Raw genomic sequence first — 17,084 nt, 5'->3', positions numbered from 1 at the left:
TGGGAATTGAACCTGGGTCCTTTGGAAGAGCAGCCAGTGCTCTTAACCACTAAGCCATCTCTCCAGCCTCCCTCTTTTTTCCTTAAATAGCAATTCCTTTTATTTATTTATCTATCTATTTATTATGTCTTAAGAGATTTGAAGCACTTTATAAAAGTTTTATTCCTCAAAAGTTGTTGATAATCCTAGAATAGATTTTGAATGTAACTGGACATAGTATCTTAAAACTGGAACAAATCAAATGGGTTGACTTCATACCAAGTTTTTGCCATTTGTTCATGTTTGGTTTTTTGTTTTGTTTTGTTTTGTTTTGTTTTTCGAGACAGGGTTTCTCTGTAGCTTTAGAGCCTGTCCTGGCACTAGCTCTTGTAGACTAGGCTGGCCTCGAACTCTCAGAGATTCACCTGCCTCTGCCTCCCGAGTGCTGGGATTAAAGGCGTGCACCACCACTGCCCGGCGCCATTTGTTCATGTAAGAAAATAATGTTACTTTTTTGTTTGTTTCTGTTTGTTTTTGTTTGCTTTTCAAGACAGTGTTTCTTTGGAGCTTTAGACTGGGTTGGTCTCAAACTCAGAGATTCGCCTGCCTCTGCCTCCCAAGTGCTGGGATTAAAGGTGTGTGCAACTACTGCTCAGCATGTTACCTTTTAAATTGCTATGACTACTAAACAAGATAAATTCTGATCTCTTACCTGAGTGTCTCGTATAGAGTATAATTTCACTGTTAGGATAAGTACATAATTCCTCCTGTATTCTCTATGTAATCATCAGATTTTCTTCTAAACATCAATTTTCAAAGGCATGTGTTTTTTCATTTTTCTCATGATCCCTCTAACCTTAACCTAGTGTCGTATGTCCCACGGTATCTGACACTAGAGCTTTTACTTCAGTCATAGAAAGTATGTTGCCATAGCTCAGTCTGTCGAGTTCACATTAGAACCATTTGCAGAATCTAGAAAAAAAATCACTTTTATAGGAAAACAAACATAATTTACCCTTCCAGACACACAAGACAAGCCATCTGTTGTTTATCTAGTCTTGATTCAGAAAATATAAAAATAGCAGAATGACATTAAATCTAATTTGTTGATTTTAGTTTCGTTTTCTGAAAGGAGTGTTCCCTTTGGTAGGCATTGTCAAAAGAATGGGCCATACTCAGGACTATGAGGGAGATGGTATTTTTCTTCTTGACAGGTTTTTCTCTGTGTAGTTCTGGCTGTCCTAGAACTCAATTTGTATACCATCCGGCCTCGAATTCACTAAAATCTACCTTCCTCTGCCTCCCAAGTGCTGGGATGAAAGGCGTGTGCCACCACCGCCCAGCCCAAGGATTCTTGTAAATAAATAGTTGTAATATTTTGGTGGAGGTATCTACTAATCTTTATAGTGAATGCTTATTTTGCTTGTAACCTCTAAGTTCAATCAGTTTATTCCCAATTTTTTTAGTTTCTGTTAAAGAGGAAAATAGTCAAATTCCCTGAAAAAGTGCAGCAACTCTTATAGAGTTAAGATACAGGCTGCTGCTATTATGGCCTCCTTGGAGCAAAACAGTTTAAGCTATGAGTTCAGTTAAGGGACACTATAGTGTACCTGGTTTGTAAACTTTACACGTTGTGTTTTGGGTCATGAAAGCAGACAGCCAAGGCTAGATCTCATACTTGCTGTGTAGCAGAGGCTGGCCTTAAACTCCTGCTGTCCTATCTCCATCTCCCAAGTGCTTGGATTAGAGGCATGTGCTACCAAACTTGGTAGCTCACTTTCCCGCCTTTTCACTTGGTGTCGTCATGATCTACAAAATGACACAGCAGCCTTTCTGTAAAGGGTCACATGTAAATATGGGGGCTTTGGTGGCCAAGTGCTCAGCTCTGCTGCTGTCATCTGCAAAAAGGGTCATAAAAAGGAGGCAAATGTTGCAAGAAAGTTTTACTTACAAGAGTGACAGCCTACATGCTGTAATTTGCCAGTGCCTGATAAACATCAAGCATTATTCTGTAGAACCTTGGATATTATGTAATAAACGCCTAACAGCGATTGGTGCCTATTATGTAAATTGTCAGACTAGCAGTATAGTCTCACTGCTTTAGTCAGAACTTTATGTCCACAACTGAAATATTTAGTATGATTTATTATTGCTATGTCACTAGACTAAATAAATAAAATGACTCGTATATCACTGTAAGACATGTCATAAAGGTTATTCTTAGCAGGTTTTTTATTTAATTTTATTTCACATACATCGGTGTGAGGGAGTCAGATCCCCTAGAACTGAAGTTACAGACAGTTGTGAGCTGCCATGTGGGTGCTGGGAATTGAACTTCAGTCCTCTGGGATAGCAATCAGTGCTCTTAACTGTTGAGCCATCTCTCCAGCCCTCTTAGCAGTTTTTCTTCCTTCCTTCCTTCCTTTCTTCCTTCCTTCCTTCCTTCCTTTCTCTTTCTTTCTTTCTTTTTTATTTTTATTGAGCTCTACATTTTTCTTGCTCCCCTTCCTGCCTCTCTCCTCTCCCCTTCAACCCTCCCCCAGGGTCCCCATGCTCCCAATTTACTCAGAAGATACTGTCTTTTTCTACTTTCTACTTCCCATGTACATTAGGTCTATGTGAGTCTCTCTTAGTGTCCTCATTGTTGTCTAAGTTCTCTGGAATTGTGGTTTGTAAGCTGGTTTTCTTTGCTTTATGTTTAAAAACCACCTATGAGTGGGTACATGTGATAATTGTCTTTCTGGGTCTGGGTTACCTCACTCAAAATGACGTTTTCTAGCTCCATCCATTTTCCTGCAAAATTCAAGATGTCGTTATTTTTTTCTGCTGTGTAGTACTCCATTGTGTAAATGTACCACATTTTCCTTATCCATTCTTTAGTCGAGGGGCATTTAGGTTGTTTCCAGGTTCTGGCTATGACGAACAAAGCTACTATAAACATGTTGAGCACATGTCCTTGTGGCACGATTGAGCATCCTTTGGATATATACCCAAAAGTGGTATTACTGGGTCTTGAGAAAGGTGGTTTCCTAATTTTCTGAGAAATCGCCACACTGACATCCAAAGGGGTTGTACCAGCTTGCATTCCCACCAGCAATGCATGAGATTTTCCTTTACCCTTTAACCTCTCCAGCATAAGTTGTCATCAGTGTTTTTGATCTTGGCCATTCTTACAGGTGTAAGATGGAATATCATAGTTGTTTTGATTTGCATTTCTCTGATAACTAAGGATGTTGAACATTTATTAAGTGTCTTTCAGCCATTTTAGATTCTTCTGTTGAGAGTCCTCTGTTTAGATCTGTACTTCATTTTTTTTATTGGATTATTTGTTCTTTTGATGACCAATTTCTTGAGTTCTTTGTATACTTTGAAGATCAGACCTCTGTCTGATGTGGGGTTGGTGAAGATCTTTTCCCATTCTGTAGGCTGTCGTTTTTGTCTTGTTGACTGTGTCCTTTGCTTTACAGAAGCTTTTCTGTTTCACCTCTTAGCAGTTTTTAAAAGTTTCACTGAACCAATTAAGGGAAGTAATTTTGGTAGTTTGTGCTAATGTAACATCGGCAATGTAGTTTAATAATTGTAGTTGCTGCCAGGGTATGGGTGTGTGTGTACATGTGAGGGGTGCATTTGTGTTTTCAAGTATGTGCCCACACATGTGGAAGTCAGAGGACAGTCTCTGATGTTTACTGACTGACAGTGGAGCCAAGAATAATTTTACAAAGTAAGGAAATAAGTGTGAAACAGTTTAACCAAAATCATACAGTAAGTGACAGAGTTTGGATATAAACTGCCTGGTTCCAAAGCTTGTGGTCTTAATATTTTATGCTTTCTTCTATGTAAGAACACTGATGTATTTGAGGGGCATTTTTCTTCTTTTGGATATTGCACTCAGAAATTGTATTTTTAGGTTAGTCATTTAGTTTATTATTTCTTTAGCTCTATTTTCTTTAGCTCTATTTTTTTTTTTGTTTGTTTGTTTGAGACAAGATCTCATGTAGCCCAAACTAGCCTCAAGTATACTAATGGTGGAGGAGGACCCTGAATTTGTGATCCTCCTACCTCTACCTTCCAAGTGCTGAGATTACAGATGTGTGCTATCACACGCGTTCATGTGCTTCTGGGCTTCACCCAGGCTTTCCTGCTGCCTGCAAGGCAAGCACTCTTTCAAGCGAGCATCATCCCCAGCCTGCACTCTGAAATCTTACAAGATGATATCTTAAGTTCTTCTCAGATGCAGTAAATGAATCTAGAAACTGCTTTCCCATAAACCACATCTTTCTCTTCTTTTAAAAATCTCATTAGTTCAAAATTATTATGCTTCTCCTCTCCTGGCATGTTGAGGTTGCTACGGAAGTGGGGGTGATTAAGACACAACCATTGTCTTGAAGGAGATCATAGCCCAGTGGAAGAAAGTTAACTTGAGTCAGGTGACACCATGACTAAAGCAGAATCATCTGTGAGTTCTCCTTTTCTTCCATAGAAAACGAGCTCTTTCTTAGCATGCACCAGAAAAAAAGAAAGTATGTGAATAATGACAAACAGATCTGGAAATACTTACTAAAACAGCTTAAAGTTTCTATAACAAGAAAAATAATTGTTAAGTATACAAAGATTATAATTATCTTTCCCACCCTTCATAGCCAGGTTAAAATGTCTCTGAATAAGACAGTCTTACGTTGGATCCTGAGGTTTAGAAGTGTCTAGGTAGTCGTTGTAAAAGATTTCCAGATAACAACACAAAGTACTTTATTAACTCTGCCTTAAAATAAAACCCAGCATTTCAGGGGCTGGAGAAATGGCTCAGCGGTTATGAGCACTGGCTTGTCTTGCAGAGGACTCAGGTTTGGACCTAGGTTCATTTCTCAGCACTCACATTGTGGCTCACAACTAATAGGGTCTTTTGCTTGCTTGCCTTTTTTTTTTTTTTTTAATTGAATTTTCGAGACAGAGTTTCTCTGTAGCTTTGGGGCCTGTCCTGGAACTAGCTCTTGTAGATCAGGCTGGCCTCAAACTCATAGAGATCAGCCTACCTCTGCCTTACAAGTATTGGGATTAAAGGTGTGTGCCTGGTCCACCCAGCTACTCGCTTGCTTTTTAAATCATGAGATTGCAAACAATTTGGGGATGTTTTAAAGATTTCTCCATTGTGTCCAAGACTGAGAATGCTATTGGTGATGACATTGCCGTGTAAGGAAGAGCTCTGGCTTATTGTTCTGTAAAATCCAATTTCCCTTTTCTAATTATTTTTCAGTCTGCATTTGAAAAAGAAAAACTCTCTAAAATACTTTTTGTATGATTTGCTTTAGAAAGGAAACAGTATTGTTTTTTTTTTAATCCAGAAGAGAAATTATATTCTCCACCTGTGTGCATCATGGTAACATCTGAGCATTTGCATTCTGCTGGGCAGTTCATTCTGAATCAGGCAAGGTCTGCTCTCCTTTGTCTCTTTGCCCGCTGAGTAGTTACAAGCTTGAATAATGAGAGACAAGTTTGTTCTTTAATCATTACGTTTTATTTTTTATTTACTTAAAGGTGGACAGTGAATGGTTATGCAGCAATCATTGGTAAAGGTACCAGAACCCAAGTTGAACTTTATTACAGTGGGCCACACTGGCTCCTCCTAATTTTATAAGATGACAGTCGCTCTGTTTAAAAGACAAAGGTTATTTATAAAATGTTTGAAAAGTAAATTTATATTGATTTTCTTCCAATGATCAAAGGAAAATCTGGGGATTGAAATTCTACTTTATTAATACATTTTTCAAAGCAGCACAAATAAAGTGAGATTTAGAGAGGAAGAGAAATAAACCGAAAGGGTGAACTGCCAACAGCTCCTTACTTGCCCTACCTTGTGTTGCTTTAATTTGAAGCCAATGCTTTCCTGAAAGGAACAAATTATAGTTTATAGATCATGCCTGATGTGTGTAGTGGTTAGCATTCCCTGGCTGATTCTTCCTGGCTGCGCTGCGGTGCTTCCTCCGACAGGAAGAGTTCACGGTGAAACTTGCTGCCACTCTGTTCCACGGCTTGCCAGTCTCTGTGCTACATTATCTTAATTACTGCAGATTATAATATGCTCTTGTGTCGGTAGGACAAGTAATTGACTTTTCAAAGTGTAATAAAAGTAAAAGCTGATAAAGCAGCGTAATGTAATTAAGACATGTATAAAAGTTGTAACTTGAAGCTTCGATTCACAAACTGGTGGCTGAGGGTGTGGCTCAATGGTGGAACATTTGTCTGAGCACACAGAACCCTGGGTTCTGCCGTCAGTCCCCAAGAAAACAACAAAAAAAATCTCCACTCTGTGTTATTTGTATAACAGGCTACCTGAACCTAATAGTTTATTTACTTTCTCTTTTTAATAGTATATTTTCATATGGCCTTATATGATTACGGGTTTGATGTAAGTCAGTGATTTGTGATTAACATACTTTAAAAAATAAAAGCTAATCAAACACAGTTTGTATCTCCATTAGAAAAATACAGATTTTGCTTAGTAAGGAAAAAAGAACCAAGAGCCAAAGACTCTGCCAACCTGATTCAAAGCAAAAATCTCAACAACAGTTTAGGCTACCAAGTAATGTGAATATACCTTAGGTTCCTTTTAATACAAGGCTTTCCCTCCTTAATATGAATAATTTTTTTCCATTTACTTAAAAAGAATTTAAAACTCATGGCTTTGTTAGATTATGAATCTAATAGGAAAAATAAGATATAGGTGAATGTTTTCCACATGTGCTTCAATAAAGCCATAAGTAGTTCTACTGGCGAAAATTAGAGTGCTTGTGGAGATCAGGTGCTTAGAAGATAGTGCCATATAGGTTGTTTACAGCTAGTCAGGCTATTCCAAAAAACAGCAACAGAAAAAACAGGGCAGTAGTCAAAGTTGATGCAGGTATCACCTTTCTCTGGGATTCTTCTTAGTTTCCTAGGTGACAAGCCAAAGGAATACATCGATGAATTCAATTAGGGTTATGTGTTCATGAGTTTTAAATGTCAACTTGATGCAACCTGTTCTAGACCACAAGGGACGAGTCTCAAGGAGGGATGGTCCAGATCCGGTTGGCCTGTGGCAATGTTGGTGGGGAATTATCTTAATTACAGGAAATGATGTGGCTTCACAGACCCAGTCTGCTATGGATAACACCGTGGATTTGGGCCTTAGACTATGTAAAAGAGAAAACTTGCTGAGCAGCAAGCAGGATGCATTCCTTGTTTCCCTGCCCCTAACTGTGGGTGTGATATGGCCACTTGTCCTTTGTTCCTGCTGCTGCGGCTTCCCTAGAGTGGTAGGGTAGCCTGTTTGGTGAACTAAGATAAACCCTCTGTCCCAAAGGGTTTTGTTGTTGTTGTTGCTGTTGTTCTTTTATTTTTGTTTTTGTTTGTTTATTGGGTTTTGGTGGTTTTGATTTGGTTGGTTGGTTGGTTTTTTGTTGTCGTTGTTTTGATTGTTTTTGGTGAGGATATTTTATCACTGCACCAGAAACAACTTAAGGCAGGTTATATTTATAACGTCAGCAAGATTCTGGTGTTTTTGAGAATTTTATAAAAGAAAAAACAGTGTAGTTAGTGCTTCTCTTTTTTCCCCTTTACTATATAAGGATCGATTTATTTTTCAAGTTTGTTTTCTTTAAGAAAAACTATTAATTCACTTCATTATAGAGTTATCTTAAATAAAATTGAGCATATATTTTTTTCCTTTATTTAAGTATGTTTATTTGATGGGTTTTGCCCTGTGTATCATGTTTATATACTACAGACCCTCAGTATTTTTGTGTTCTCTGATGTATAACCAGGTAATGCATTCTCCAGCTCTTTTCCTCAGTGATAGGGAGGCTCCTTTTAGAGCACTCACTTGACCTCCTCCCTTGGTGTCTTGGACTTCTGCTCCAACACTCACAATGCATATTTCTTGAGTCACTGTCTCGCTTTACCCTTACCATCCACAGGTGCTAACTTGTCTCCCCTGGAATTGTGGGCTTTACTGGAATCTTGTAATATACTATTCAGTGCTACTTCCCTGCTCTCCTTCAAATCTCCTGTGTGCTGCTTGCATGACTGACGGTTTTTGTGGTTGCTTTGGGTATTACTGATTTTGTTTTTAGCACTCCTTCCCTTTAATTTAAACATTTCTGTTCTGTGAGTAATGTTGATTTATAAAAGACAGTATTATACAGCATAAAACACTAGAGGAAAGAACTTGGAAAATAGGACCTCCTGTCTGTCTTCTGTCGCCGCCCCCATCACTTCTGCATAGTCTTAATCTTCCCGTGTTTTAGACATGTGTCTTAGCTTAACTTAGAACTCTTAATATTTCTCCTGAAACCTGCTTCCTATATCTCACCCCAGGTCCCCCCATTCCCTGAGTGGTATCTGCATTCCCCAGTTGCTCAGACTCTTAATTTGGAGGCATCTTCGAGCCCTGTCTCCTCTCATACATTGCATTCTACCCACTAGCTTTGTACAGCCTCCACTTCCTCTCTTGACCAAGCGTTCATCTACTTGGGCAGTGGCCTTCTGAGGGCACTCTCGCTCTTCCACAGCTTGTTTCAGCATGGTAGCCAGAATAATCTTTTGAAAACACGAGTGAACTTGGTTGCCTCTTTGAACAAAGCCCTTCAATGGCTTCCTGTAGTACTGGAATAAGATGTGTGTTCTTACCATTGCCTATAGGACCAGACATCGTTTGGTTCCTGCTACTTCTATGCCTGTATCTCCTGCCGTTCTCCTCCTTGTATGCTTGGCTCTAGCTGGCTTTAGCTTTACTGGCCACTTTGTTTTTCCTCAAAAGTAACAAATTTTCCTTAGGATTATCATTATCATTGTTGCTGTCTGAAATACGTTCACTCCAAAATGCACCCTCAATCCCTACTTAATGTGTCATGTCTATGGAGAGACCTTGGCCATTCTGATCATTTCTAAACCCTCTCTATCATTTCATACCCCGACTCTTCTCTCCTTTGCTCCTTACCTTGCCTTAGTTGTTTTACTGCTCCCTAAATGCCTAAGAGTTCATTTCCTTGTGTATTAGCAGCACTGTAGTGCACCTTTCCCTAGAATGGAAATTCAACAAGGACACAGAATTTTCTAACTCATCTGCTGTGGGACATAGTAATACTCAAAATTTGAATACCTGGAGATGCAAATAAATTTAACCTTCAGGTGAATCGTTTCTCCTCCCCATATTTTGACTCCATATCTATAAAATGAAGGGCTTGCACAGAGTCCATGAGTATTTACTCCAACTTCAGATGATCATTCCCTTATAGTCACAAGTTTAAGGCTCTTAACTTTTCAAGTGATTTTTGAAGACACATTGCTCAAGCCAGTACTTGACAGCCACAGCACTTCTAGGAATTATATGACTTCTATTGCGCTCTCCCGGTGCACTTCCTTGTTTGCAACTTGACCAGTTGTATTTTCTAAGGTTATTATCCATTGTCTGCCTCATTGTATTATTATTTAAATTTCCTTATTATTATTTATGTATATGAGTAGTTTTGCTGTGTGTGTGTCTGTGTGTATGCCTAGTGTCCACGGAGGCCAGGAAAGAGCATCTGATTCCCAGGAACTGCAGTTATAGACTGTTGTAAGCCATCATGTGGGTACTAGGAATCAAACCCAGGCCCTTTGGACCAACAGCCAGTGCTCTTAACTTCTGAGGGATCGCTCTAGCCCCTCTTTGTATTATCCAATTAAATCCCCTTTCTACAGTTAAAATATCTTTTTCTGATCAGTCCTCATTTGAGCATTCATTGCCTGTAAGAAAATGTGATTTGAAGCATATTTCTTAGCCACGCCATTCTTGCTGTCCTCCACCTCTGTGAAATCCCCCTTCCCATCTCTTTCTCTGGATACATACATGTACATGTTAATTGGCTTGATGGATTTCTAAGTCATGGAGAAGACAAGAAAAGTAGATATAAAAATTAGTGTCTCGTTATGCTGTAGTTTTCCCAGCCAGGGTGTTGTGGCACACACCTGTAGTCTTAGTACTTAGGAAGTTAAGGAAGGCCAATGTGTGTGGTAGCTCACCCATGCACTGTGCACTCAGGTGGCAGAAGAGGTTTGCCACAAGTTCAAGGCCAGCTTGGGCTTCGAAGTGAAACCTCATCTTAAAAGAACAGAGGCTTCCGGGAGGCGGTGGTGATCTCAGCACTCAGAAGGCAGAGACAGGGTGATCTGATTTCAAGGCCAGCTTGGTCTACCGAGCAGATTCCAAAGCTACATAGAGAAACTCTCTGGAAAAACAAAGCAAAACAAAACAAAAACCCACCAGATGCTGTGGAGCCAGAGGGTGAGGGAGAATGAATGTGTTAGTTCAAGGGTATCCATGTTAAGACACTGTTTCAGAACAAAACATAAACAAATAAAAAGGTTTTCAGAGATCTAGAGGTTCATAGACTATAGGACAATGCCTAGAATTTGCCCTTTCCAACTCTTCATTGTCTGTTATCTTAGAAAAAAAAACTTAGGTAAATATCTTCCTTACTGCAGGACTTTTCAGAAACATCAGCAGAATAATGTAAAGATTCTTTAAGAGGGGAGATTAGTCTCCAAGTTTTATTTCACCACAGTATCTTTTTTTAAGCTTTATTTTTGCTTCTGGGTGATTATATGCCACTTTGTGGGTGCTTGAGGAGACCAGAAGAGGGTGTCAGATCCTCTGGAGCTGAAGTTACAGGCATTTATGGCCACTTCCTCCCCAGCATGGGTGCTAGGAACTGAAATCAGCAGGTTCTCTTAACTGGTGAGCCATCTCTCCAATCTTATATGGGAGACTGCTGTGCTCCGTGAAACATAGTTCTGAACATTTGCTAGGTACAAGCGTTGTTGTAACTATTTATGTGTCATTTTTTATGAAATAGACATTTATTCCTTAATATTTCAAGAAAATCTTCCTTTAAAAAATACGTTGTGGCCAGCCTGGTCTACCAAGGGAGTTCCAGGACAGGCTCCAAAGCTACAGAGAAACCCTGTCTCGAAAAACAAAAAAAAAAAAAAAATACGTTGTGGAATTGGGAAGACGATTCAGAGAAGTGGCTAAGAGCAGTGCGACTCTTGCTTAGGACCTGGGTTCAGTTCCCAGTACCTACATGACCGCCTATAATCCAGCTCCCCAAGATCCAGTGTCATCCTCTGGTCTGTGTAGGAACCAAGCATACAGTGGCACACAGACATGCATGCAGGGAAAACACCATACACATAAAATAAGCAAATATTTAAAAACATACATTGAAACTGGGCATGGTGGCATACACCTTTAATGCCAGACTTTGGGAGGCAGGCAGATCTCTGAGTTTGAGACAAGCATTGTCTACAAAGCAAGTTCCAGGATACCCAGGAATACAGAGAAACCTTGTCTTGAAAAAACAGCAAGAAGAAAATTGATTAAAGCAACAGCCAGAATGCTAGCATAAGTAAAAGACAATAAGGAGTATTGAGTGCAAAGTTGAAGACTACCAGAGGCAAAAGTCTCCAGAGTAAGGGCAGGGGTTTCCCCAGCAACAGCAGGACTTCACAGACAGTGGACTTTCAGGTAGTAACTGATATTAGCATCGCTGTATGTCCACTCAAGGTTAATGGACAGAGATGTTTTTAGACAAATGTTTGGCATACCCTACCCAAGAAGTTATCCAAAGGGCATTGTATTACTGGGAAAAGAAGGGAACCTAAAAGGAAAAGTCATAAGTAGTTCTAGGCAGAGTTAGTAATGATAATATTTTTGTGATATCTGAATATTTCAAAACTTAAGTAGCTGTGGAAGGGAGCACTGTCTTGTGAAGAGGATGTGTTGCTGAATAATTTTAACTGTAATCTTTTTTGAGGGGGAAGCTTTGGTTTTTGAGTTTTTGAGATAGGATTTCTCTGTGTAATGGTCCTGGCTGTCCTGGATCTTGCATTGTAGACAGAGATTCACCTGCCTCTGCCTCTTGAGTGTTGGGATTAAAAGTGTGAGCCACCACCACCAGGCTTTTAAGTGTAATTTCTTCCTAATAAAACCAAGCATAAGTAGCCAGGTGTGGTGGCACACACCCTTAGTCCCAGCACTTGAGAGGTAGAGGCAAGTGGATCTCTGTGGGTTTGAGGCCAGCCTGGTCTATGGAGGGAGTCTGCATCAGTCAGAGAAACACAGTGAGACCCTATATAAAGAGTTTTTAAAGTATATGTTTAAATACATATGTATTTACTGAGTATCACTCATGTGTTGAGCACTACTTAAGGCCCTGGAAATTAAACACTTGGAGACTATGCAAACCTTCATCTTCTTGGAGTTTACATTTCAGTGGTAAACTACACATTGTTTTTAAAAGGCACAACTAGCACAAACAGGTCTTGCTGGGAAAGAAGCAGTCTATGAAGAGGTGGTGGATGGGTAAGAAATAGCTGATGAACAGTGTTAAAGTGAGACAAAATGTAAGGTGAAAGAACATTAACAAAGCGAGACAGAAGGCTAGAGCATCCCCCTTACTAGCAAGATACAAAGTGACAGGTGACAGGATAAGAATTGGCAGGCTCACAGTCATTGGAGTGTCTAGTGTATCTCTGCTAAAACATAAGAGGTGTACAGAAAATTAGTCAGGAATATAAAAGATTGAGGTCGCAGAGATGGCTCAGCTAAGAGTGCTTGCTGCTCTTTTGAGGATCCAAGAAAATTATCCATAGAAATGAGGATGCTAAGTTTGTAACTTGATTTCACTCTTGTCTGTTGTGTTTATAATTTCTATACTTGCCTTTAAATAGATACACATATGTAAGGTGATTTCCTTTCCCTCCCTGTAGGTTACTCAGATGAGTCGTCCGGACCTGATTCTCTTTCTGATGAAGTATCTGATGGCTCTCATAGTCGGGATTCCCTCTATATTTTGGGTTGGAAGCAAAAAGACCTGCTTTGAATGGGCCAGTTTTTTCCATGGCCGTAGGAAAAAAGAGTAAGTTAACGAGTTCTCATAGTATTAATAGCCCTTGTGCGCACGCATTTGTGTGTGCGTACGTGCCTGCGTGTTGGACTGGGAGAAGTATTGTAACAAGATTGTGACTATCAGCAGTGACTAGTAACATTCAACACATAGCATGACTTTAAAATGAAAATCTAGCTGGACACAGTGGCACGTGCCTATAATCCTATTTATTGGTTAGGCTGAGGTGGGGGATTAGGAGTTCGAGGCCAGACTGAGCAAGAAAGGAAGACACCATCTTAAATAAAAACAAACATAGACAACTCAAAATTTGATTTTGGTTGAGTAGAGCCATACAAATGCTTCCTTGTTCTAATCTTTAATAAGGAAGGAAGGCCAAGCATTGCAGAACATTTAAAGTATGAATTTCTTGAAATTGAAAACAAATGGATGTTTTTTCTCTTCCTGTTTACCTGGCCTTCCTTACGCCCTTGTGAAGGTTGGTGTGTATTCTCATCTCTTTTCACATGAGAAAACTAAGAGCAGCTTGAATAATTGGCCACAGCCACACAGCTGTTCAATGTAAGAGGTAACTTTAGCTTCTATTTGAGGTTCTCCGTTGCTTTTCCAGGTCTCTCAAACATGTGAAGAGATAGACTGTTGCTCCATTCTAATTTAGTGCACATTAGAAGTTTATAACCTCAATTTCTTTCTTTTATTTAATTGTAGTATGAAGCTATTAAGAAAGTTAATTAAGAATAATGGTAATAGATAGCAATATTCCTGATTTTAATGAAAATATTTCTAGTTAGCCAGGTGGTGGTGGCACACACCTTTAATCACAGCACTTGGGGGGCAGAAGTAGGCCCGTGTCTGAGTTCAAGGCCAGCCTGGTCTACAGAGTGAGTTCCAGGACAGAGAAATCTTGTCTTAGAAAAAAGGAAGACTATTGGTTCTTGGTGTTTTCATTAAATAGGATGCTGCTTTTGAAGAAGACATGTTTTCTCTGTAAGAACTTACTCATATCTATTGATCATCTATTGTAACTTTAAATGTCAAGAATGCATTAAGTGGATTAGAGGAAGAAGTGTAAAGTACTCATCAATTACCTATCTTCCGCCTGTCAACCCAGTACCATAAACAACAGGAAATTTTAACAACCCTGTTAATTCAAAAACTTACACATACTTTCTCAATATACGATGAAGTCTTTACATGTTGGGGTTGCTTTTTTTTAATTAAGTCATTTAATTTTAACTTTAACTGATTCTCACAGACATTTTACAATGATTTAATTAGATTTTTGTTAATTCAATTATTGCTTTGTTCATCATAATACACATCTGTCTACTACACATCTATCTACTGTCCATCCCTTCATAACATTTAAAAGCCTTTACTTTTGATAATTTGTCCCTTTAAATTGTTTATGACTTCATTGAATATTTGCTTAATTTAATTCTTCCTAATACTTTGTCCTAAGGTTGACCACTCAGGTTTGTTCTAACACTAGATGACTATTCCTGCCACCGAGTCAAGATGGGGCCTTAAACTGCTCTTGCAAATTAAAGTTGTATCCAGTTACCGTGAAGTCTTATTACTACTGCAAAGCATGAAAGAAAACTTTTCTATCTTATAGTTATTTTTTAAAGTATTTTGGAACCTAAAAAAAATGATGGGTGTCATTAGCTGCAAGGGACCTTTTAGAAATAACCTGTCACCCTTTATTTCATAGATAAAATGAAGGAAAAACAGGATAGTAACTTGCTGAGATCACCTGTGTGCTTACAAAATTGGAACTACAACTACAATCTTGATTTTCTTACTCTAACACAGGCTGTCTGTCACACCACTTTAGGGCAGAATGGCATTGGGTTTGTTTTGTTGTTGTGTTTAGATATAAGGTCTTATGTAGGGTTGGCTGTCTTTGAACTTGAAGATAACCTTGAGCTTCTGATCCTTCTATCTCAGCATCCCAGATGCTAGGATTACTGGCCTCAAGCCCACTTTTTGACAGAGATTTTTGTTGTATTCTATTCTCTGCCAAAAATGTTACCGCAAATTGGTCCTAAAGACATAATTTGGGGAACAATTAATTTCAAGACTGGCACCAACCAGTACTGCATACCAGTATTGTTGTTGATCTGTAGGACTGTTTGTATCTTACACTTCCTGTTGTGTGTGTAGGATAGTGAATGAGAGCCGGCAGGTGCTCCAGGAACCCGACTTTGCCCAATCGCTCCTGAGGGATCCAAATACTCCTATTATAAGAAAATCAAGAGGAACTTCCACTCAAGGAACATCCACACATGCTTCTTCAACTCAGCTGGCCATGGTGGATGATCAAAGAAGCAAAGCAGGGAGTGTGCACAGCAAAGTGAGCAGCTACCATGGCAGCCTCCACAGGTCACGTGATGGCAGGTAAGTTCTGGGAGCAACTTAGTTTATTATCTGTATTCAGTTAGGATCACAATAGTTCAGAGACAGTCAATTCTGAAATAGAAGTGGAACATTATTAAGCTTTTTAAATTTTTCTGGTTATAGTTGTCCCAGATTATGGGACTTAAAGCCAATCAAAGGGCTTTGGAGCAGCATGGTGTTACTGTTACACAGAGAAACCCTGTCTTGAAACCCTCCCCCCACTAAATAAATAAATAAATAAACAAATAAATAAATAAAAGAATGTGGATCTGGGGAGCTCTAGAGATGGTTTTACAATTAAAAGTATTTGCTGTTCTTCCTCTGAGTTCAGTTCCCAACACCCACATCAGAAGCTCCAAACCACCTACTACTCCAGCTCTAGAGGATCCGACACCTCTGGCCTTCATAGGAACCTGCACTCACAGGCACACACCCACATGCAGGCACGCACATACACATATGAGAAAAATAAAAGGCAGTCTTAAAAAGAGTGAAGATCAAGGATGATAAAACTTAGTTTCCTTACGTATAAAGGAGAAATAACAATAGCTACCCCTTTGTTAATGTCATAGAAATTCAGTGAGACAATGTGCCAGTTCGCTAGAAACACAGCCTGTCTCAGAGTCAGAGAGAAGTTCAGTTATTATGTAAGTAAGCACATAAGTAAAGTATAAGCATAAAACAAAATATAGCCCAGGGCTGTGCAAGTGCATTCTTAAGGAGCCAGACAGTAAATGCTTTAGGCTTTTTAGTTAAAGTGGCAGCACTGCTCAGACCTGCTGTGACAGTGTGCACTCAGACAAGCTGCATCTCAGTAGCCTTAGTTATAACCTGAAGGAAGCAGAGGCGACATTAAGTCAGTTTGTCAGCCTACTATTGTGTGGGGTGCTGGGGTTCAAACCAGGGTGTGAGCATATTAGATAAGGATTTTCCCACTGAGCTACATGCTAGTACCCAGCACCCAGCCCTTGTTTATTAGTGCAAGCAGAGACTAGAGTGACTCTGATACCATGGAGAGCAGTTCAGAGACGCTTCAGAGAGAACTTAAAGGAAGCCTGGCTGTGGGATCTCATTAAATTTGGGGTTGGGATAGTAGAGCTAGAAACTGCTTACGAGCTGCCACATGAAGTCATTTGAGAGATAACAAGCATTTATCAGAGAACAGAGAAGCAGTGGGGAGAGAGGAACAGCTGACTTGAAAGACAGATTTTTTTTTAAGAAAATAAACGTAAGTGTTGGAAAAATGGGGAGGAGATGGGATGAGCATTGCTGGGGAGGTTATAAATTTTTCCAGCCACTTGGAAATCAGTATGGAGGCCTCTCAGAACACAAAAAATAGAACTGCCTCATGACTCACCTACATATTCCTGAGAGATACCCAAAGGGATCTAAGTCAGCATAATGTAGAGATACTCTCTGCCTTAGTTACGTATTTTATTGCTGTGAAGAGACACCATGACCATGGCAACTCTTATAAAGGAAAACATTTAATTGGGGCTGGGTTACAGTTTCAGAAGTTCAGTCCATTATCATCATGGTGGGAGTATGGCAGTGTGTGGGCAGACATGATACTGGAGAAGGAGTCCTACATCCTGCAGGCAACGGGAAATAGACTGTGACACCAAGCAAAGCTTAAGCAGAAGAGACCTCAAAGTGTGTCCCCACCATGACACACTTCCTCCAACAAGGCCATACCTACTCCAACAAAGCAGACTTCCTAGTAGTACCACTCCCTGTGAGCTTATGGAAGACAGTTACATTCAAACTACCACACCCTCTACCTAT

The 17,084-nt window shown here is 39.6% G+C and overlaps 1 protein-coding gene across 2 annotated transcripts in view; it reads left to right on the top strand.

The window, feature by feature from the left end:
• The window catches only part of Fzd3 (frizzled class receptor 3), a 70,812-nt gene that overhangs the window by 40,463 nt on the left and 13,265 nt on the right, over window positions 1-17,084 (top strand). For both annotated transcript variants that reach the window (XM_041668174.1, XM_041668167.1), the window contains exons 5-6: window positions 12,763-12,911; window positions 15,066-15,299. In XM_041668174.1, the coding sequence (XP_041524108.1) occupies window positions 12,763-12,911; window positions 15,066-15,299 (383 nt within the window). The remainder of the gene's footprint in view (window positions 1-12,762; window positions 12,912-15,065; window positions 15,300-17,084) is intronic.

Source organism: Microtus oregoni, unplaced genomic scaffold (assembly GCF_018167655.1).
Source record: "Microtus oregoni isolate MIOR12 unplaced genomic scaffold, Mior012 000001F_ref0000356, whole genome shotgun sequence".
Classification (NCBI taxonomy): Eukaryota; Metazoa; Chordata; class Mammalia; order Rodentia; family Cricetidae; genus Microtus; species Microtus oregoni.
Note: the sequence above shows the minus strand (reverse complement) of the source record. Positions and strands in the feature narration are given on the sequence as shown.